Source organism: Oreochromis aureus, linkage group 5, assembly GCF_013358895.1.
Source record: "Oreochromis aureus strain Israel breed Guangdong linkage group 5, ZZ_aureus, whole genome shotgun sequence".
Classification (NCBI taxonomy): Eukaryota; Metazoa; Chordata; class Actinopteri; order Cichliformes; family Cichlidae; genus Oreochromis; species Oreochromis aureus.
Window position 1 is genome coordinate 28,592,809 of NC_052946.1, and position 25,042 is coordinate 28,617,850.

The following is a 25,042-nucleotide window of genomic DNA, read 5'->3' on the forward strand; positions in this document are numbered from 1 at the left end:
AGATTGTGAGCTTGGGGTCTTATACTTTATCTCTTAAAGGATAAATGCCAGGAAAAAATACCTGTGACTATTGTTGTGTTCCATGCTGCAAGATAGGTAGCTTAAGAGATCTAAGAGTGCTAATAGGCTAACATATTAGCATACATTGCTTGGTGTTCGCATCTTTTCCTGTGTTGCTTCACATATATTTAAGCATCAGTGCTAAAATACAAGTATTCACTATGTTGAGCAATAACTAACCATATAATAGTAGACCAGCCTGAACTATTTTATAGACTTCATGAGAGACAGAAGGCCCTTTAGCAGGTGCTACGTCGATCAGGTCAACGTTGAGAAAAATGAATGATTATTTCCTATTCAGAACTTCATGAAGTCCACAAGTTGGAGGTGGAGACAAAGATCGTTATAAAAAAGAATTAAAAACACAGTGCAACAGAAGGAGATGGGGAGAGGTAAAAGAATGTAATTATGTCTGACAACAACAGATAGCTGCAATGCTATAATTCTATCAAAGTCCTTACAACAATATTATCCAGCCTACTCAGTACATCAATATCCTTCTCAGCAGGACAGGACCATATTTCCTGTTGTTCACAAGAACCATGGGAAAGGGAATAACTTGCTAAATGGCAGATTTTCCTTCATATTTTTGCCCTGTCATAGAGTTGATAGATTGCATTAGAGTATTTGAATGTCCTCAGTGAGAGGATTTGTCGAACAGCGCAGAACAGTACACTACGGGGGCAGAGGAAACAGGAGGTGAGAAGAGATGAAAGCAAAACACTGAAGAAGAAAAGAAGAAGCAGGCAGGAGACACAGAGAAAAGAATACATTTTGTAAGCAAATCATTGCTACTTTCTTTAGCATTAGTCAGATTACTGATTACCTTCTATTATGGCTTTACAAACATAGTTTCTGCTTATCTGAGACAATGGATTTTTTTATGTTTAGCAGTGATGTATTCTCTGCATGTTCTTGCATTTCTTTAATATTGTTGATAAGCTAGTGTTTAAATTGTCTGTATTTTACATTGCATGTTTAGCTACCCCATTACATCACACTGAAAACTGATTACCTGTGTGCATATCACACATTTCTTATAGGTTTGAAATATTTCGATATCTCTGTTTTGATGCCTGCTTAATCATCCAGGTAAGGAAATCCCCAAAAGTTGATTCTGTTCATCTGGACATAGCGTTTTCAGTGGGAGAAACGTTTTGTCATCAAACAACCTCTGCTTAGGTGGATGGCACAACACAGAAGAGCTAACTCGTCAGGCCACAGCTCCGCAGTCTCTTTACACCTACAGGCCAGTGGACACATCACACAGTGGATGTAAACATCCTCGACAGGGAGGAACGCTGGTTTGACCAGGGAGTCAAGAAGGCAGTTTATGTTTACTCTTCTGTGCATCACTGAATCGAGGAGGGGGCCTAAGAGTACGTCTTTCACCATCTTACAATGCTGTGATTGCACCCATTCCCCAACTGTCTGTGAATGGTACTCATGGAGTCGTTGTTGATCAATCGTCATGACAATTTGCATATTAATGATCAAGAAACTGACCTCCCAGCCCATTGGTCATCCAGTGGGCTAGTTTCAGTCATTGTGCAAATGTGCTGTTTAAAAAATTGGGGAAACCTGCAGTCAGCTGAGACTGAAGAAGTCACTTGGATGAATGATGAAATGTTTCTCCCACTGAAAACGCTACGTCCAGATGAACAGAATCAACTTTTTGGGATTTGGATATCTTGAGTAGTTCTGTGAGTTGTCTATGATAACAGATGACCCAAAAGGTTTTCTATCCAACTTTTATCTGTAGTCCTGCTGAAGTACTGCTGTACTCTTCCTTTGACCTAATCAAGAAGAAACTATCATAAACTATTACAAAATAATCTTTGAATTAGGTGACTATGAACATTCAGAGGATAAAAAAATCTTTTTTCATATATAATTAAAATAACTAAACAAAATACCAGTATGAGTTTTGAAGATTGTGGGAAAGGGAGGGAATAAGAATCAACATACTGGGAAGAAAATGAACTAAAAGATGGACAAAGACGGGCAGAAACTGAGTGAATGAGGGCTCATTGTGAGTTCTAGTCACTATTCTCAAGTCTATTCAGTATTCTATCCTCAGCATTCTCACATCCCTAATGAGCAACAGCCAAACGCACATGCAACTAACCACAACCCAGGCTTGTTTCTTACTTTCTAAATGAACTGTCCCACTTTACTGCATCCTTTCTGATCTGATTTGTTGAACAATGCTCTACTTTTATCCATCAAAACTGCTTTCCGATGCTCTGGTTTTAAATGAAAGATAAATCATCATAGTTTAAAGAAGTTAAACAGATGAACGTACCTTTAACAATGAGGTCAGCATAGTTGGACACCCCAGATCCACCGTCTGATCGGATGACACAGCGGTAGCGGCTTGTGCTGCGCTGAGATGTGTCGCCAACGCTAACGGTTGCAGAAAAACGTCTGTGGTTCACCACCCTGGTCACCATCAGGGCTGTGTCCTTACCATTCCATTGCTGCATGGTGGAAAAGACCAGAGAGTTTTCAACAAAAACTCCAAGTGTTTGCTGTCATTTTCTTTGCTTTGCATACGATTGTGGTATGATACTCTCCCATATAGATCCCCTTGGTGAGGAGGGTCATTGCTCTCCTTTGGAGCGTTCTCAGCAGTACATACTCATTTAGTGAAAACATGTAAGCTTGCCAATGCACATGGATGTAAAGCAGAATGAGTACATAGGCATGGCTGCACACAGCATATACACTCAGGCGCGTAAACAAATCACACGTGCAAGGATGGAATCACTGGTGCAAAGCAGAACAAGGAGTTTTAATCAATTCTGAAATAGAGCTGGTAGTACTGGGGATGTTCACCAAACAATACTATAAAATAAAATTCAGAAAAATATATAAATAATAACTTTATTTCTTATGTTGGCCTTTCAATGGTTTAAATTTGCTTTTAGTTTATTGAAAAGTATATACCCATTTATCCTATATATCCATTACAATTAAAGTCTAGGAAGAAATTCCAGGTGTAAACAGCAGTACACACTGTAGGTACTGATGTCTATAAATATGCAGTGTTGTTGACATTAGAAATACTGTTAGTAAACTTTTTTTATATATTGATATTTGTGTCACCAAGTTGGGTAAATTGGGTAATTATGGTTTGGTTTGTGGTATTCTGTCCTTCCTTTTAACAAGCATATGTGCATATATATCCATTTATGCACAGTTTTACTAACGTGAACATACTCACCTGTAGCCAGAGTTTATCATGCTGAGACCACTTCCCTCCAGCAGTACACTGAAAAGTAGCATTCTGACCCACATTTACCTCCACATTCTGCAGGCGTAGAAAGTGTGGGGCTTTACCTGCAACACAGACAGCAATGTGTTGATGATATAGATGTGTAAAAGTCAGGATAAATATAAATCCATTCTTCTTGGTCTTTTTTTTATACATGTTGAATTAAATTTTGTTGAAGTCATCAAATATCTAGTCTACAAAAATGAATAAATTATTTAAATGATAAACAATTTCCCAATAACCCAAAATAAACATGCTAATAAAAAATATTTGCATGCTGCTCAAAGTGTTACTGATTTCACACTAGCAACAAGAAACAGCACTTTCAGGGAAACCATGAACGATACTAATTCAGTTCTAGGAGAGCTTAACATTGTCTGGAGAACAGCAGAGAAATTCTGTGGCCATGAGACAGATGCGAAGGTCTGTCAGTGAGACAGACAGCTAGACACTGGGTGACTTTGGTCTGCCATTGAGACCAGCCTGTGACTGGTTAATTTCATTTTGACTGTCTGCAGACATAGATAAGACTAACAGAGTATGCATCGATCACTCAACAATGATAATTTGTCCTGACATTAATGGTCAGCTTGTTGCAAATGACAAGGGCAAAAACTTAGATTTGCTTTTTTTTTGAAAATCTTTCACTGTTTTTTATAGTCATCTTTTTCCTCAGTCTTTTTAAAATTAAATTGGATTTTAGTTTTTTGAATTTGTAGTATTTATTTTCCTTACACTGTTAATATGTTTACTCTCTTTTTGAATAATACGATTAGTGGAAATTAGTTGCAAAGGTGAACTGATTGTTTTGCGTCGGCTGTTCAAAGGAAAGATACAAGGCGGATAGAAAGAAAGGCTGAGGAGAGGTTCAGCAAGAGAACCATGGAGGACAGACTGGACATAGATAAAATAAAAAGATAATACTGGTGGAGTGATTAAAAAGAAAATACTTTTCATTTTCATTTATAATCCTTTCAAAATGAATGCAATATCATTTATCAATGAATTTAGCTATACTGCTCTAAAATGATGACTAAGTATGTTTTGATTCCTATCTATAAAATAGACGTAAAACTGAGTGTAAAAAAGTTGATTCCTAAAACAACATAAACAGTTAATAGGAGCAGAAGGAGAATGTCAGGAGTTGCAGAATACTGAGTAGGCAGGGCGCAGTAAGTAGACCTCAGACTGTGGCAATAAGCAGTCCAGAGTTTTGTGAAGCAAAGTGTTTTTGTCACATTTGAGTGATGAAGACCCTGAGTCTGGACCTTCTTCCTTGCTCTCTACAATCTGTCTGCGACCCTCACAATCTGTCCTTTATGCTGTGTTTGTGTGTGTGTAAGTGTGCGACATCTATAAAACAGATGATGCTCAGCAGGGCTACAGTTGTGCAGGGTCAACCATCACAACACATTCACAATCTCTCCCACTTACGGCATGGGTGAGCCAGAACTCGTATGTCATCAATGGCGACGAAACCTGGGTGGCCTTGGACTGAAACAGCTTCAAATATTACCTTAGACCAGACAGAAGAAAGGAAGAAAGAGAGAAAAAAGAAAGGAAGAAAGAATGAAAGAAATGCAAGCATTATAATGAAATTCAAAAATAAGAACTTTCTTTCACAAACTGGAACATCTTGACATCCCTATGAAGCTCATATGGGAACCCCAGGGGAGTTTTCCACTAAAAGTCAGCAACTATTCCTCTTTTCACTTCATCCCTTCTGTCTCCATCCTTATGCCAACCACATATGCTGCCTCTCCTCTGCCTTCTTCCTCTCTTCTTCATTTAAACCTCCTCTACTTTTCCTCTTGTTTTCTTTCACGCTTTATCCATGTTGTACTTTTCAGACTTTTCCACCATCTCTCCCCATATTTTTCTCTATATTTTCGCATTTTCCTCTATTTTTACTTTCTATTTTTAATTGCTCTTTTGTGTCTTTCTCATTTTACTCTCCCAACAGGACAGTCCCTTATATTTTCCAACAGAGTTTATGCAAACTCTCAGGATGACAACAGGGTGTCAGCAGGGCTGTCAAGGGGCCATGCACTCCTGACCCACACATATATAGACTCATACACACTACGCACACTACACACACACACACCACGGTGCTGTACTTGTCAGGATTCTCAACAGTATCAGCTGCGACTCACTCTGAATACTAAAGACTTCTGGGAAGTCTTTACTCTCCTCTGTTACTTCAAAAATAAATCCCTTTTGGCATACATATCAAGTTTCTTAAAGTCACAGTCACTGCTAAAGCTTTGCTGTATTAGCAACAGTTTGACAATGTTGTTTACAGTGTTGGTAAGTGTCGGTAGTTGAAATTATAAGCATTTACAACATTATTTTGATTTGTGTAATAGCATGTCACTGTGTGAAATTGGGATTTCCATTCCCAACTTGTGATTGCACATATTTGTTTCGCTGTATAAACAAAAGCTGGTGCTGATTTGACCCTGATAAGCATACATGTTGTTCACTATTTACAGTTTTGTGTCTCAAATATTTTTTTTGTGAGATTTGGTCCGAATTGTTTTATTTTTCGATGCATCCCCCCTGGAGAATATCTGAACATTCAAATATCTAGAACTCTATGTTGATATGATATTCCAATAACAAACAAATTATTGATCTAGAACAGTTAAACAATTCAAAAGAGGAACTAAATTGTCTTTAAAATTTGTTTCTGCCCTCAGTGGCCTCCAGTACTCTGTACTGTACTGAGTGCTATTTCCCCCCAGGTGGTGACTCTTTATTAGGGAAGGAAACATGCACAGAGACACACTGACATTTAATTCACTTTGATTACCATTGTGCCTTGTATCTGTGTGAGACACAGGGGTGCCTGCATTTACTGAGCACAGCTCAGTCATTAGGTACAACAGAGTTGCTTTTGTGGAGCCTCATAAAATAACACAGCAGGGTATGTCTCTGTACCTTAAACCGACCAATACACACACACACACACACACACACACACACACACACACACACACACACACACACACACACACACACACACACACACACACACACACACACAACAGAGAAAGTCATTAAAGAATGACTGTCAAGAAATGTACCTTTTGTGCTCAACCTACACTTAGGTCCATGTGTTTTTGGACGATGACATATTTGTTGTTATTTATGTGCATCTAAGCAGTACAGCACGTAAACAATGTCTGTGAGAGTACGTCCAGAGGACTTGTGTGCATTTGTAGTACCTGATAGGAGTTAGGCCAGAATGTAGAAATGGCCAATTCAGCCTTCACCCAACCTTCAGTGACAGTATCAGAGGCATTCCACACTGGGTTACCCTGAGCACCTCCATTCACCTGCAGGCAGGGAGAGAAAAGAGGCACGCTTTAATTAAAACAGATTTAGTGGATAAAATGAAGAAAAGGGCAACACTAACAAACTGCAGTAAGAAAAATTCCAACAGTAACATGCTGTTTCCTATTATAACATGACATATTGCATTTTACTGTGAATAGTTTTGCATTTTAAGCCGTGACTGAATCAGTTGCACAAAGGTCTGCAGTCAAAGAACTATAGAAGTTATAGAAGTCATAGTATGGAGACATCTGAACATGTAGAGCTGTATAAAGGAAAATATGTAATTTCCAGGATTACTAACTTGATCACCTGTCCTACCTTTATTGACAACGCTGGTTCTATTTTTTTCTTCACATTTAGACACATTACTCATAAACTCGTTTCACTCATAAACTGTTTTCAAAGCCAAATCCTCAAAATTTTTCTTCTGTATAATAAAGCTGTAGCATTTCAACTTCCTTACTCGTTTCCATACCTTCATCAGTGTCTTCATGCCGTTTCTTTTCTTTGTATGCCTTCCATACAGCTCTATATTTCTCCAGTTTCCCTCTTTACTCTGTCTTTTCATATCTCCATTCACCATCCACAGCTTCTTCTTAATTCTACTCAGGTGCCCATGAGTGCATTCGTACTTTAACATAAAAAATTCATTCTTGCAAGTCCATACCTACTACTGTTCTATCCCACAGCAGCTACTCCTAATATTTACTGTTAGCTTACTTTAATGGTTGGTATTCATAATCAGCTTTTGAGTCCATTAATAGAAGCAAGCCACAAGTAATTCCTTCTTTCTAAAAGTCCACAAACTACATAAAAATCAAGAGCTCTGCTATCTAGCAGCGTATACTACAGCTAACTTGATCCCTGCTAAAAGGGAATAGATGATGGCTTTCTGTTTACCTACCTATCACTTATTCTCTTTCTCCCTCTCTCTCTCTTACTTTCTCTCTCTTCGACAGACACACAGACAGACAGACACACACACAAACACACACATATATATAGATATTTAGTGCCGGAGGGCTAACTTCATCCCTCCTTGACAGAGAACAGAGGTGTGTTTGTTTGTTTACTTGTTCAAGTTTCATCAGGCCCTTCATATGTCAATCTACCCCCTCCCCCCCTGTCATTCACACACACACTGAACACACACCTTGACATAGACATTGAGTGTGCCTGGGCTGGCTCCATCCCGGCTGGATAGAGAGTAAAGAAAGTCGATGCAGTGGGTGTCATTCTCCTTCAGGGTGGGCATGTACAAGTGAGCCTTCTGACCTGATGCCCGGCCTGAAGCGTTCACCACCATGAACGAACCTACAGAAACAAAAATACAAAAATGACACTAATGAAATAGCTGTTGTTCCATTATCAATAATAAGTATTTCACTGAACCTAACAAAGTTGGCAATATTGTGTGAAAAACATTTTCTAGGGTATGCAGAATTCAGACTTAATCTGCCATTTTTGATAACTGGTTCTTTTGGTTGCTTTGCTCCATACCCTTCAAATAATTTTCAAGGTGTCATTAACATCTTGTTATGTGTACCACTGCATTTAGGCTGCAGCACAAATATACACAAAGTAAACCAGCTCTAACCCTGAGAATTACTTGGTTATTCATTTAGACTTGTTTTGTTTTTGTTTAAGCACATAAAAAAGGTCAACCCAGTTGCCGTACCACTATTACTTTTGCTGCACAAATAAACATCTTCTTGATGGATTTATCCTGTAAATGTAACTATGACAGAAACATGCTGCAACGTGACTTTGTAGCCTAATTACTGTTGAACACACAATTAATTTCTAAATACTAAAATGCTGGAACACAGTTGACTAGCTTTGTGTGACATTCGCCAGATGCTTGATAAAGCAAAAAAAAAAAAACAGACCTCAGGCTCTTTAATTCACCAGAACTGTATATCAATGTCTTAATGTATCCACACCCTGGGGTTCTGAACTAAGACGTAAAACACATTTTCTCTGTCGGCTCGTTGTTTAAATGTGTTTTAGTCAGTGCTTTATGGAGCAGGATGGAGCTTTTATGGGTTGGCCTCCTCCATTTGGCTGACTGCCATCAGGTGGACTGAGAGTTTGAAGTGACTAGGATACTGGCAAGAAAAGGGAAAGAAGAGATACTGAATCAAGCAGATGTGACTCTGCACTTCTAACAGTGTTGCACTTCTAACGTGAGTTATTGCACATGTATGAAAATGTTCTGAATCAAAGTACAATGAAATATAATGTGCATAGGGGGCAGGAGCTTAAAAATACAGTGAGTCATTTCTTTAGGTTATTTAGTAGAAAAAAACAATATTGTACTCATAAATATGCATTGATTAGTGTTTAATTACGTATTCCAACAAGTTGATGCCTACTCTTCAATGAATTTAAAGTAGTTTGAGGAAATTAATATGTAGCCCCTCCATCTTTAATACAGTGGTCAGCATTGGCGTTGTCGCTTCACCTAATCATTTTTATGTATGCTGCTAAAGACCGGTCACATACGTTCGCATCCCAAATGTGGGGGAAAAGAAAACTCATGCAGACTCAAGATATGAAGATGATATCTATGTTTTATCAAAAAAGGAAGAAAAGAAACAGAAATGTGAAGAAAAGAGGCAAATGTGATGGTGTCTGGACAAAATGAAAGTAAGTACTGGCACAGCAGTGCTTCCCAGATTGAAGAAGCTGCAGAGAAAAAATTATTTTAAAAGTGATGCAGAAGTTGCCCACTTTCTGCTCGATGTGTAATTTGACCTAACGGTCTAAATTGAAAGGCTTTGCTACCTCTTTGCTGACTAAAGCACAGTCACAATGTGAGAGCTAGTTTTAGCAGCCTAACAGAACCATTAGAAAGGTTTGTTTGCTTGATTTCACCTCCTAACATTCCAATTCACAAATATAATTTTCATGAGAGAAATGTATACTTTATAACTCAAATACTTGATTTTAAAGGCAGTGAAATGATGTGAAGACAATAGATTGTAATGGCAGGGCAAACCCATACACAAAGTGACACATTTATAAGGACACTGACTTTTACTGTCACTGACTTTAATTCCTTGAAGATTACCATAACCTTAATCTTATCTGAATTCTGATCTTGAATAACACAAATACACATACACAGGTGCCTGAAAACGACTGATGCTTCAAAAAATTTCATCCATTTCAGCTCAATGGAACTAATCCACTCCGGCACTGTGGAAGTCTGAGAGTATGATGGTTAATGTGATGGTTTATGTGTGCCTGTGTGTATTGATATTGTTGAAGTTACGGTAATTTGATGTGGGCCTGCCTGACAGCTGAGGAGTGCGTCTCACTGCTGAAGTTAAATGACGGCTTGTGTGTGTACGCTGCCTGCGTGCGTGTAAAATTAATCTAGCCTGGGTTTCTAAACAGGTCTTTCCACAGCGAACTGGCTCTGATTACATTTCTTATTCACACAAACTCACACACAGACACACTCGGGCATACATGCATGCACCTCTCTCAATACTCCTTGTTTTTGTCCTTTGATGCTCTGTAAAGCTCCTTCCACAGGTACTTTTGTTTATCTGCTTTTTTTGTTGTTTGTTTGTTTTTTAAAGCAGACTTGAGTCAGTCTGAAACTCAAACAATACGTGTTATGTCTGTTACCCAGAAACTTCTCACACTATGACAACTCTCTCTGTGAAGGAAGCAGAAGTGTTACAATGTATCCACCAACACAAAAGGCATACGCCGATTTGCCACAGTATTAAAGACCTTCACAGGTTAAATGAATACATTTTGCTGGGAAACCTTGTGTCCTGACTTTCTTGTGGATATTAATTAGAAACGTGACACACCAGTGTGTCCCACAACACTGCAAAAACTGCTTACGAAGCACTAGACGCAAAGAGTTGACCTGGCTTCCAAGCACACTTTATCCCAATCTAATTGAGCACCTGAGGAATGAAGTAGAACCCCTGAGGCCCCACTCCAGAGAGTTGGGTCGGCATCCACCTATCATTGTATATTCACACATATGGAACAATGTCATCCAAACAAAACACACAAACAAAATGAATGCCCCAGACACCTATAAAAACCTATTTTGATACAATGAAATATCGCTAAGACACCGACAATCATGTTTTCATTCAGTCACAAATGTCATCGCAAACACAGACACACTATGACACACAAAAACAAGTGCACGCAGCCATCATTTCACACATTGTTTCCCAGGTGTGAGGTCAATCTGTTAACGTGACAAAAACTGATGAATCGGTCTACCGTGTCAACACGCGCACACAAACACACTCGCACGCTTACACGTACATCAAAATAACTGGGTCAACTCAGTGCAACAAACGTTCCAGCACATACTGCCGCATGAGACCAGCTGTTTTCACAAATACTGCTGAGAGTTTGAGATTTCACTTTTACTTTTCAAAAGCAGTCTACATCAAAGGGCAGCAGACGCCTCGACTGTGTCTGTCAGCTGCTGAAGTGCCTTTGAGCAAAGTATTTAACCCCTGGTGCTGCTGTGCATCTGCACTGTAATATTGATCCGTTCTACGGTGATCGCGTTCAAAATGTTGTAAATAGTGATACTTAACAGTATTATATTATTTTAATATAGTGGTAAATTGTTATTTGTACTAAATTACTCTAAAAAATGATATTATTAACTCTGATTGGTTATTTCAAGTCAATGAATTAATTAATTTAATAATAAAAAAAATTATCAAAACACAATTTGTATTTGATGTATGAAAATATCATAGAAGACATTCTGGTTTAACAGGAGCTTAACTTAAGATTTGATTGACTCTAAAAAACTGAATTATATTTAACATATTTAACATCACATTTGTTCAATTATTTATGTTAAGTTTTTGTAGTTCAGCCTGTCATGGCATAAAAATAAAAGATTATGATTTACCTGTGTAGGGAAACCACAGTTCCAACAATGTACAATCAAAAGCTGCCAAAATGTTAAGATTGTGGTGTCTAAAAATTTGGCAGCTCCTATATGGTGATCTATATGTGTATGAGTGTGAGAGAGAAAACCTGGGACACAAGGAGGTTCTTAGATAAATATCAAAGGTGAGTCATACAGCTCAGCAGTAATCAAATCTGGCTAGTTAACATGCAGATTGCTGCACTCTCACAGAGATACACTACAGTGACAAGTGTACAGCAGAAGATTCTTTAATGGTTTTTGTATTTTAGTACTTCTGTATTTTTGTGCATAAAATGGCTACAGTTTTGTAACTGTCAAAGGTTTTATTATAGTTCATGTTTCAGAGAAGTAGAGCACTTTCCTTCGATGATATTATTGGGCAACTCTTATTTAACAAGAAACTAGCTTGTGTAAAAAGAGGACAATGTTTCACTGTTCACCAAACTGCATATGTGTAAAAGAAAAAATTCAAATGTGTGAGAGAATATGCTTTCTGTGTGTCACTGACTTTCCACTGTTTGCAAGGGGTGACAAGGGAGTCACTCCTTTAAAAGAGCATAAAAATGGTTGTGAAGCGTGTAGGCTGCTGGCTAAAAATAAGGAACTATCTCACATGTAGAATGACACATTGCGACCTCTGTTGTCCGTGGGGCCCAAAGGAAAATACTCAGAACACAAGCCTCCCACACTCTTACTTGTTATCATTTACTAGAGACTTGCTAGATGTCATTTCCATATCATTAAAAGCAGCTTTAAACTGAGAGAAACCCTTTATTCATCGCGATCATTGTAGTTTCCTCTTTCTCATTTAAACTAAGTAAGGAGGGAGGTAAAGGAGTAATTTTAATGTGTGAGTTAAGAGTTAAGTAAGACTGCATGGAGAGTGTGAGACACTGGAAAGAAGAAAAGAAATGAGGAAAGAAACAATAAAAAAGCGTAATCTTTGATGCAGACAGGCTTTATAGTGATGACAAAATATGCTACAATCTAAAATAGCATAATTTTCATTATTGTTAAGTTTATCACTTAAAGAAAACACCATGAACACACGTACAAAGAGGCACACCCATATCTTAAATGTTTCAATGTCCCAATCGGGCCCTGCCATTTGCTCTTGCATCACCATCATCTCCTTTAGGTTAAATTGCATTTGCCCTCTAAATCCCCCAGTTCTCCATGCGTATTTGCGTCTTAAAAGGCTGATATATATTTAATTATTTTAACAACTTAAAATAGGCATATAAGTTTACATTTCTTGTCAACTGCAAACACAGAATAATAATACTGCATGGAAATAACTGAGTCCAAACTCACTCCCACCTACGCTCGGGTGGAAACCTTGGCATCATATGCACTGGACAGATTTTAGCATTATCTTTCAACATGCTAGGTTAACTTTTTAAATTATTCTAAGCCTAGCCATATTCTGTTCCTAAACCCAGCCAAGTTTTTATGTCCAAACCTAACTAAACAGCAAGTAAAAACAAAAAGAATAAACGAGGGAAACAAAAGTGAGCGCCTCGTGAAAACAAGCCAGACTATGAGCAAAAATAAAGTTTCACAAAGGACATGAATCTTGTCTTCTTCTTGACGGTTTTGTGATTTACTGGTCTTTAAGTTGAAAGTGGTTGCAAATATCTCCTTAAGGCTTTTCTGTGTTTTTGCATTGGTTCAATGCAGGGCTAGTGGACAGTTTTTGCGGACCATTGTCCATATGTTGCGTTATTGTACTGTCACTAGGGGGCAGTGTCACAACAAACTGTCTGTGGGCAGGCTCCTCCTTGCAGTGTTGCCAACTTAGCGACTTTGTCGCTATATTTAGCGAGTTTTCAGACCCCTTTAGCGACTTTTTTTCTAAAAAGCGACTAGCGACAAATCTGGCGACTTTTTCTGGTGTTACTGGAGACTTATTTATGATGACTTTTTGACGTGAAAGCGTGTATCGCTCCTACTCTCAACAAGCAGTGGGTGCTGCCATGGGCACCTCACCCGTGCCAAAGGGCTCACAGGCGGAGGATAGTCCTCACGCAGCTTCTATCAGGGCAGGAGACGTTCAAACCTATGCGTCCAAACTGCAAATGAATCGCGCATGAGTGAAGCCGCTGCTCCCGCACTGACTGTAACGCAGTCAGTTCTTCTTTTACTGTTATGCTGTTTTGTGGATCACAACGTTTAAAACTACTTATAAACACACACACACACACACACAAAGTAACTCCACCAGAGTGCCTATTTCGGGTCACTTTTGCCGGTCCAAGCCCGGATAAAGGACATTAAAAAAAACAATAATTGCTAAAAGAAATTTAATTTGTAGCTCTAAATAAATTCTAAATGCATTTAGGACGTTTTTTACTCACTTTATGTCTCTTCCACGATGTTATTTCTCTCTCCAACAACGTAGGTTACAATTACATTAGCATGACCAATTATGCAAATTAGGCGATGACGTCATTTGGCGACTTTTAGCGACTTTTAGGACAGCCAATAGCGATTTTCATTACTGAGGAGTTGGCAACACTGCCTCCTTGTGCTATCGTTTGTCCTTCTGCTAGCTATGGAGACGTGGCAACATACAAAGAGCAGAAGTGGACACTCTCCATGCTTTTCATGTTGTTTTTGATACTTTAAGCTTTGCTCCTGTTTGCTAATGTTGTCCCTTTCCATGTCCAGCTCACTTTTTAGCATATGCACCATCTGTGCATCTATGGTACACAGATGCAACATCATAAAATAAGCTTTATGCAGACTTCATTGATTTTTCAAACAGGATGACTTTACAGCTATATCCCCTCACCTTTATACAAATCGTCAGTGTATTTTTTTATTCTGTTATTTTCTTATAAAATGATGCCTCTGCTTTCCTCATTTGTTACTGTTGCCTTTCGTCTTTCTAACATTGTTTACTCATATATCCTCATATTTGTCACTGTCTTTATATCTATTGATCTTTCAATCACATGTCTTTAAAAGGCTGCAAGGGGTTATTCTGTTGTCTGTGTTCATATATATTGATGTGGATATTCACTGCAAATTGAAGTATACTTTAGATTGCATAGTGTAGAGTCTATGCAATTTTTAGAAATCTTTGTGTCCTTGCTGGAGAATGAGCGATGGCTCTGTCCCCACCCTTACATCTCTCCTCACTGTCTCTTAACCTTGCAGTAATCTGGTAAGTGGCAAATCAATAATTGAAGTGCCATTATTGGGGCAATGGGCTAAGCCATAAATGCAAACAACTCATTTATCCATCTAAAAGTGAATATGTGCTCCTCCCATTTTATCCTCTATACCTTTTTCACTCCCTCCTTGTCTGTAACCTTCTTTGAAATCCACTTATAATCCATTCGCCTTTCTTCTAGCTCCCGGCTTCAGTCTTTCTGTCTCTCTCTATCATCAGTGGCTTGTACACACAGACGCCTCACCATTACAGTGACATTTACTTTCAACACGAGGCCGAAAGAAGCTTTTAAAGCATCAAAATCTAATTCATTTACACCTATTATAGCAAATGGAGCAGGTGGTGTGTCTGAATGTGTGTGTATTTGTGCAATTGTTTGTATGTGCCTAGGGAATTTTGTCACTCTTCACAGACCTCACAAATAGCTCCCATAATGCTTTTACATTGGTTTACAATGCGGCTGGCTAGCTCTCTTCATTTGCACAAAACACAACAGCTCAATGTTGACACCTTACCAATACGTAGAAGCAAAAGGTGCAGGAAAAATCCTGATGACAAAGCAAATGCCGGCAACTTTGTCTCAAAAAGAAAACAAGAGCTTGCTGAGATTGTGTGCCTTTCAAAACCTGGGAGTGTAACTGTATGATTACCAGGACAGCCAATTCTATCAGTCTTGGTAAAATAGCACAGATAGGATCATGCATGTCCTTTAGATGCAATAACATGTCATTTTCATGTCGTCTACACCTCAACAAGAGGGCAAAAAGTAGTCTCAGTGCCGTGAAGAAAGATAAGAACTTTCAATCTACATAATCTCCATGACAAACTTTTTTTTCACAAAACAATGGGGTTTTGAGGTTGAGACATAAAAGTCGCAACAAAGCAGAGAGAGGCGCAGACTAAATCGCTTTTTAATAGATCAGTTACATCCCCAGATTTCCTGTTGAAACATGACGTTGATGCAAGATGTTCACAGAACGATGTGCTCAAATGGCTCCCTGGGGTCTCTGCTCAAAGCATGCTGTGTAGCTCTTAAATCTCTCTTTCATTCTTCTTATCGGGTGTTTTGTGTCTGTCATCTTTTGGATTAAGACGAGCTCTGAGCTCTGAGCAAGATAACTCTTGCTGTTCTTTTAATATCTAAGAGTTTGGTATACATTTGTAAATTTGACTGGGTTTTTGAAATCCAGCAATAGAGATTTGATTTGATGGTGTTGTGAGACAGCGTATGTCCACATGTGGCCTCGAAATGTCTGTCAGGAAGCTACTGTGACTGTTTTTGTACTTTATCTTAACATTCTGCCAACTTTTTTTATACACCTACTGTGCTCTTCTGTATCTTTACAAAACTTGTTATTATATTGTCACTGAATATAGTGATCAGAACTTAAACAATGGAAGTCCATTTTCAGCTGCAGAATTATGTCCTTTCCTTTATGTGTGTTTAAGAAAACACTACAAAACTATAAAATTCAGCATTCTACGGATATATCTGGTATGGTACAATCACAAAAGATGAGAGAACAAAGATACTGGTTTCTAACTTACAACCTCAAGTTCCCCAAAAGTTGGGGCACTGCATAAAATATAAAGAAAAGTCTATATTTTATTCTAAACAGAACATAGAGAACACATCCAAAATGTAAACTTTGTTCAAATGTACCATTTAAACAAAAAAAAAAGTCATGTTGAATATGATGGCCGCAATACATCTTAGATGAGTTAGGACAGGGCCATATTTACCACAAACATCTGGAAACTGGAGATACCACATGGTGTATTTGTTGTCCCACTCTTGCGCTTAACAGTCTTTGAAATAATGTTCATTTCATGATGTGCCATTGGTGCAATCTTTGCAAGCAGACCAGTTTAGCACTCGGGCTCTTCTATCACAAAACCATGCTTTTGTAATAAATGCAGTATTTTAGCATTGTCTTGCTGAAACGTGCAAGGCCTTCCTTAAAAATGACAATATCTGGATGGGAGCATTTATTGCTCTACAACCTTTATATAACTTATAGTAATGGTGATATTTTTCCAGTTGTGCAATATTGCAGTTCCTTAGGCAATTCCCTCCCTTTATAGTCTGACGTCTATGTTTTCCAAAAACAATTTCAACAGTTTTCCATTTTGTCCAAGTGCATTTGAAATGACCTTTCAGATAGTGTTCATATATAGCTTCGTGTGTGCACGATAGAGCTTTTACCTGCATTTGTGAATGAGACAGCGAACTTTGTTCACAGATAATGATTTTTGGAAGTTCCTCCTGAGCCAATTCAGTGATGCCCATGACAGAATCTCACCTGTTTTTACTGCAGTGGCTCCTGAGGGTCTTACGAACACAGACATCCAATACTGATTTTTAGTCCGGTCCTTTGCACACAGAGATTTCACCAGATTCTCTGAATCTTTTAATGACATTATGTACTGTAGATGTTGAGATATTCACAGTTTTATGTTAAGGAACATTATTCTGAAATTGCTCCACAGTTTGTAGTTTTTTGCAAACTGGTGAACCTCTGTCCATCCATGAGAAACTCTGTACTTCTAAGATGCTCTTTTAATACCTATTTGTGCTACTGATGTTCTGCCAAAACGCTCCAGTTCCAATATATTTCTCCAGCTGTTTCTCTTTTTTTTCAGAATCACTTACTCTCGCAATATCCAGACATATTCTCAGTTCAAATTTAATGTTTCCTATGTTCTATAGTGAATAAAAGATGACTTTATGAGATTCGCAAATACAGCATCCCAACGTTTTTTGGAACTGGGTTTGTACTTGAGTCTTCAAGAGACCTTATTCCACAATATGTGAATAGCTTGAGGTATACCAGGTTAATGACTTAATTTGATTGGATTGAAATACAGCTTGCTTTCTATATAAGGTGTTGTGTGTAAGTTCCCGTGTTTTACTCTTGTATTACGTAAATTGAAGTTTATTTGTATAGTTCAAACTAGTCTCTTTGTATAATGTTAGCTAAAAGAAATAAATGCAATAAGAAGCAGTCTGTAATGTAAAAATCTCATATGTGAACACTCAACATCAGTCTGCTAAAGCCACAAACATGAGCAAAACTGAACTTCATTTCCCTGCATATCTCATTGTTATTTACGCTTGCCAGCTGGATAACAGTGAGGAGGAATGTTGTGGTGTAACTACACAGGTGTATAATGAGATAAAGAAGCATGAAGTGAAACTATCTGGATCACAATGTGTTGTTAGCAGCTGCGTCTCTGAAGCATCTTTGAATTTTTACACAGTCTCACATCAGCATATTCACGTGTTGACATCAATCCATGTCTGTGTGTCAGGTGAGGTGTGTGCATCTACACAGTCCTTTTTTATTGCCTTAATAATCAGGAAGACTTTACTTCTTAATTAAGCACCTGCCAATCATGGAAATAATGATTCAGAAGAAACCGTGCGTTACAAAACATATTTTAGTTAATTAATTTAATTAATACAAAAAGGCTGTCCCTTATAAATTAAAGTTGGACAAACATCGAAATATGCATACCCACACATGTATATTCAGAATGTGGAGGCACAGAGTTTTTAGCTATTAAAAAGAAAATTAATAAGGCATCTCATATACATATACATGTGCCTGCAGGCCAATGAGAAGGTGCTTTAATCCTTTCCTGATTAAGTGGTAAAGACAGGAGATTGGCATTATTGATCAGGTCTTTTGGAGCAATCTCTCTATTTAGGTAATCAATGCAGTCTCTAGCTCTCTCTCACACTTGCTCACAAACACACACACATGCACACACAAAAGTAGCTATGGTAAAACCTTATGCAAGGATTTAGAGTTGACCTGAGGGAACTCTAAATCCCAAAAGCCCTTGCTGAACAGGTCATGGGAGTGTTGACCTATAGGAGATCGAAAATTGAACATGTCACTACTGACACTAGAGACAATGGATGGGGAAGTTGGCTTATGTGCTTCTGTTTTGCTCTTATCCCATGTATCCATCCATGTGTAGCTGTGTTTGTACATGTGTGTGAGCTCTCAAGGCAAAGTACAGCAAAAAATCATGTGTGCCACCCTGAGGTGCTTTTACAAATCAAGAAGAAAAGAAAAAAGAGGATGCAATTTATGAAAAATACTGAAAACTGAAGCTTCAGTGAAGGACATAATGGATGAAAATGATAGCTTAAAAAAGGCTGACCAGTTAAAAAAAATGTAGAAAGAAATGAAAACCATCTGTTCCTGTTAAAGTATTTTTCTCAATCACTGAAATTAGACCTGCACTAAATTCTTGTGTACATTTATTCACATAAGCCTGTCATCTGTTTTAAAACAGCAAAATCCCAATGATACTTTAACACTGTTAACTCACCAAAGGTAGTGCAACTAATGAAGTCCAGTTCTTTTACATGTTTAGTCTTTCTATACATTATAGGTTGTCAGCTATCAATTGTATTTATTGGTGTCTTACCTGGGCACACTGTGGTTTGATAGATAAAGGTGCCTGTTTTAGCAATCAGTGGTCCAAAATCCAAATCAAGCAAATCTGAGATCAGTTGTTGAATCCAAATAAATTTCTTTCAAACCTGAATAAGCGACAGATTTATATTCATTCAAGTAATTTCACTCAGCTCCAAGTCAAAACTCAGTCTGGCCTTTTTATTAAAGTTTAATGAAATTATTGAAGTTCAGTGTTATTTTACTGTTATCCAGTGTATATATGACAAGCATAATTATATGTTTATTCTCTGTGTCTGGAGTACAAAGATAATTACCAGTGGGTGACAGTGGGATGAATGAAATGGTAAACTTAGGTTTGACTACAGGATAAAGGAGTTTGCATCTATGCATATCCATTTCATTGTGCTAAGATTAGATTAGATTAGATTAGATTAGATTAGTAGATTTCCTGCTGAAGCATAAGTCTTTAAGATGTAATGCATTTAGTGTGTGTGGTATGGTACAATCACAAAAGATGAGAGAACAAAGATACTGGTCTCTAACTTACAACTTCAAATCCCCCAAAATTGTGTGTGTGCTATGTTTCAAAAATACAGCCCTGCACATATGAGTGTGTGATACGTGACTCTCAGACTGTTAAGTGAATGTGAAAAATGATAATAAAGTTTCATATTGTTCCCTGCGATACTGATTTATGACAGTGTAATAAACACCCGCATCACACTGGGACATTGATTTACAAACAAAAATACATGCAATACACACAAGCCCGCACACACATTTATGTTTTGGGGCATCTATACTTAAGTACTGATCAACAAGAAGAAAGAGTGAAATGTAAAGACACATAAAGTGCCTCTGCATATTAGCAGACTTTTATAAAAAGCTTACATGTGCACAAATGAGAACCCTTCAACAAACACACACACACACACAAACACACGCACGCACGCACGCACGCACGCACGCACGCACGCACGCACGCACGCACGCACACACACACACACACACACACACACACACACACACAGCTATTTGGTTTCCATATATCACTGGGTTTACGATTGCTCTCTGTTATTCCCCACTTTCCTCTCTGTAGCACTGAACCTGTGGGTAATTGGCTTTTTAATGACCTCTGCATTTCCACACATTTCCCATATTGGTTATTTGCCTTCTCAAGCCTAATCTGAGAAGTCACACAGAGAGGGTGATGGTGTGGGTGGGGTGGGGGCAGGTAAGAGAGTAGACATCACAAGAGAAGAGCAGAAGACAAGGTGGAATTTTCATCCCTTTATTATGATGCATACTGAAAAATTGCAAAGGCAAAAGAACACAAAATTGAAATTTGTCTGAGTAGGAAATTTTTTGAAATGACACAGAGAGTAGCAAAGTAAGTGCATCTAAAAAATAAACAAGGATTTCAGTTCTGGGTAATCATCCTGAAGAATGAGACAATTTCATTGCAAATCGAATTCCAAGAAATGTCTCGATAATTTCTGTCCACCATGACCTTCAGAAATGTCACGACTACTATTTTTATCCCTACAAGACTCCATTACTACAACTACATGGACCATTTATGTCCCTGTTGAATATTTTGTTGTTGTTTTTTTTACTTATGCTTATACAGTGTAAGAAGTGCTTGGTATGTCACATTAATATATTACCATTATTATCTTCATATGGACTTATCTAATCCATATACATTGGACTCTCTATGCAGTATGTGATGTATACATAAGTGATTACATATTTGAATTTATTTAGTGTAAGTCTGTAGATCTGTGTGTGTTTTTCTTTGAGCTGCAGTGCATTTTGATTTATATGTCCGACTGTGAGCAGCATAGCTAAGATGTATGACTGAAAATTCTCTTTCAGAGGGATGAAGGGGGAAGAAACGGGCACCAAAAAAAGAATTGAAAGCGAGAGATTCCCTTCACAGGAAGCAGAAAAGGGCTTTGAAGTAACTTTGCTGCAGGTGTGTCAGCCAGTCAGTAGTCAACAGACAGAAGGGTCAGACTTTCAAACTAAAAATAAGGTCTGTTCAGTCCTGCAAGTTAATTGCAAGTAAGTTCCAATGAAGCACCATTTAAGCACCATTTAATCATAAGGACCATTTCCAAAATAGAAACGGCTTGTGTTTGCAGTTCAGTGATATAACTTGTTGGTTTGATAGTTTTAGCCAAAGCTATTAACATTGAATGAATAAAACACGTTATAACAGGATCAAGACGGCATTTAATCTGATAAATCTTTAAAATAAACCGCTAAAGTCATATCCAGTGTAAACATTTGATAAACAATGTTATAAAGGTCACTGATGAAGGAAATCAGTGTTGGTTTTTTCTCATATTTTTAACAAAAAAATGAGCAGTACTGGCCAAAATATGCAAAATCTGGAAAAGGGGTTAGACAAAATGATCACTAAAATGATCAGCCAAGTAGTATTAGTTCTGGCTGTAGTTATTATAGTCAGGTTATTTTCTGTAGGTATTAGTAAGTAGAATTTAAAACACATCATGTCAACAACAAGGTTGTGACAGTATTAATGTCACATGTTTTATTCTTGCCAGGTTTACTGTCATTGCCCCACATATGTCAATAAAAAATAACATTGCATTTGCACGTATATGTGAGATTGTTCCTGCAATTCAATGTGAATAAGTGTCACTTTCACACTTTCCTGCTTAAATGTTTGCTTGTACTCACATATGTGTCCAAATGCACATGAGTCAGTCTGTGTTTGTCACATATGTAGAATTATTTCTGAAGCTTTTAGTGTGCATAAAATTCACAAGAAAACGACCTTAAGAAACGTAAACCGTCTCAAAGTATTTGATTGCAGAGAACACATTTGTACTGTAATTGATGTGGTTACATTTGAATTATTGACAAGAATTTCATGCACCAGTTGTCTCTCATAATCAGTGCATTCTGCAATTCAGCTGTTGACAAGCCTTTAAAAAAAAATCTATTGTATGTTTGAAGACCGTGTTATTGAAATGCATCATTAAAGTTCAGAGAATGAACACAGTCTGAAAAATACAGCCTGGAATACCTGAATAAACAGAACTGCATATTTCATTATTGAAATGCAGTGTTACATAGCACAGTGTTGTTTAGGCCAGATCCAATTTCTTTGAAACTGATGAGAAGAAAAATAACCATACTTGTTTATCTACCACAGCAGCTTTTCAAAAACAAATGCATACTTGTAATCAAATAAAAACTCCTGCAATTATTTAGATCTTTTCTACAACCATCACAAACGTGGCTTGATTTCATCTTTGATTTGTTTCTAAGACTTTTACTAAAGCAACTGCACAAATGACACACTGGAACGATGAGTGAACTGGAGAAGAAGGCAGTGTAGAAAAAACAGTTGTCTGAATGAACAGTAAATTCAGTTCAGTTCAATTTGGTTTTATTTATATCACACCAAATCACAACAGCAGTTGGCTCAAGGTACTTTATAATGTAAGGTAAAGACCCAGTAATAATACAGATGAAACCCCAACAATCAAACGACCTCCTATGGGCGAGCACTTGGCGACAGTGGGAAGGAAAATCTCTCTACAGGAAGAAACCAAGCTCATAGAGGGGCAGCCCTCTCGCCCCTGTGGGCGGTCTATCCTTTCAAGTTCGGGTCCTCTACCAGAGTCCTGGGAGCTTGAGGGTCCTGCCCAGTATCTTAGCTGTTCCTAGGACTGCGCTCTTCTGGACAGAGATCTCCGATGTTGTTCCTGGGATCTGCTGGAGCCAATCGCCTAGCTTGGGAGTCACTGCACCTAGTGCTCCGATTACACAGGGACCACCGTTACCTTCACCCTCCACATCTTCTCGAGCTCTTCTCTGAGCCCTTGGTATTTCTCAAGTTTGTCATGTTCCTGTTATGCTCTCTCTCTCTCTCTCTCCCTCTCTCTCTCCCTCTCTCTCTCTCTCTCATAGCATGGCCTATGCGTACAGTAAGCAAAATTTGTACTATCATCAATTGCTTCTTTCTACAAAATACAGAGTGCAGGTGGCACAAATTCACTTTGAGCTGAATAACTCTAGAAAACACTTCTGATATGATTTATTAATTATTATGTCAAGAGTCTGTTTTAATTTGTTTTTTAAACAGTAAGCACCTCTGAGGATCTAGGACGTGGTAGAAAAAGACCCTATTCTCATAGTAGCAATATCTGGCAAACAGTGATTTTTAAAACAATGACCAGACCATGCAAAGAATTTATTAAAGCAAAGAAAATATATTAGCGAATATAAGCAAAAGTGATGGATGGAACAAAAAGTACTTGCATTACAGTGGGCATATTTTACTTTTAACACTTTAGCAGCAAAGCGGGAAATAGTGCCATCTGGCAACTGCTGCTCCAGATGAAGTTGTTGTATCATCAGGAGGTGTATTGGGGTTGCTGCCGTGAAGTTACAGTTGGCTGGAGTTGGTTCAGGTTTTTTTTTCAGACTCCGCGACTACTGAAGATAAAAATGAGGTTCAAAGAGAGATAATAATTTCCTTTCTATGTACACTGCATGGGACATGTACACCTATTTCCCTATAAGAGCTTATTTCCTCTTCATTCGCCTAAAGGAGAAAATCACTCAGCGAATATTATGGATATTTTTATAACCCCACATGAGTGCTGCCTTGTAAAGACACACATGCACACACACACACACACACACACACACACAGGTAGGCACACGCAAACACACACTATCAGTGTGCTCAAAGGCACATTTGACTCACATGCACAGTAATATAGAGCCCACAGCTGGGTGTAGGGTATATAATTTAACCACTAACTGCAAATGAAGAAACACATCAGGGGCTCAGATTAGATGGAGCTGGCAGAGATGGAAAATGAAACAGAGGCCATCAATGATGTCTTTGTGCTTTGTGTTCGCCCCCTCTCTCTCTCCTTCTGGTTATCACCTTCTTTTCCTTCCTTGTCTGTCATTTTTAGACATTATTGCCTTTCTTTTAGTGTTTGTCCCATTCAGTCTGCCCCAGTCTCTCTCGCTACCCCTTTCACACGCAGTCACCCCCACACACTCACATATAAACACAGAGTTATCACTGGCCTACAGGGACTCATTACTTCTGTGATCCAAGGCTTTTATATGGTGGCTTGGTCTTAAAAATGGGCATTTATTGCTCCCCCTGATAAATAGTGCATGTGTGTGTGAGTGTGTTTGTTACTGAATCTGCTGTTTACTCTGTTTCTTTGGAAAAAATATACAGAAAATGCATATTGTGTTGCAGAATGAGTGTGTTTAAGTGTGTATTAAAAAGACAGATAGACAAAGCAAGAAAAATGAAAAACAGCAAAGGTCGCGTGTGATTGTTGAGGCAGTGACTATCACTTGAACAGATGATGGACAAGGTTTTCTGACACCCCAACATAAATGGACTGCAAACAAAAAATATTATTTCTATCTTCCCAGGCATCTCATTCTAGAACCAAAGAAAGGGCAAACATAATGTTTATGCTTAACAAATTTCCCACGTGTGGGACTAATAAAGGTTATCTTATCTTATAAAGTTTGAATAAAAGAGAAGAAGCCAATTGTGTTTTCTTTCAGGAGGAATAAGGGTGTAAAGAGGTAATCACAAACACTCAAACTTGCCTAAAGAAAAAAGTAAGACAGAGGTTCAGTCACTGTAGGTGAATACACTCTCATCTTATCTGTGTGTGTGTGTAATATACCAAGGCTACAGAAGAACAGTTGAGGAGTGGATTGAACTCCAGAGGTAGTTTGAGAAGTTTCTTTGGACATCTTGATACTTTCATTTTGCTGTAAGGCTGGGTCACTGT

At 38.1% G+C, this 25,042-nt stretch overlaps 1 protein-coding gene across 4 annotated transcripts in view; it reads right to left on the reverse strand.

Annotated features, from left to right (window-relative positions):
* ptprt (protein tyrosine phosphatase receptor type T) overlaps positions 1 to 25,042 on the reverse strand; it is a 313,011-nt gene that overhangs the window by 229,046 nt on the left and 58,923 nt on the right. For all 4 annotated transcript variants that reach the window (XM_039612110.1, XM_039612109.1, XM_039612108.1 and 1 more), the window contains exons 3-7: positions 7,833 to 7,993; positions 6,568 to 6,678; positions 4,772 to 4,853; positions 3,287 to 3,402; positions 2,366 to 2,540 (exon numbers count right to left, since the gene is read on the reverse strand). In XM_039612110.1, the coding sequence (XP_039468044.1) occupies positions 2,366 to 2,540; positions 3,287 to 3,402; positions 4,772 to 4,853; positions 6,568 to 6,678; positions 7,833 to 7,993 (645 nt within the window). The remainder of the gene's footprint in view (positions 1 to 2,365; positions 2,541 to 3,286; positions 3,403 to 4,771; positions 4,854 to 6,567; positions 6,679 to 7,832; positions 7,994 to 25,042) is intronic.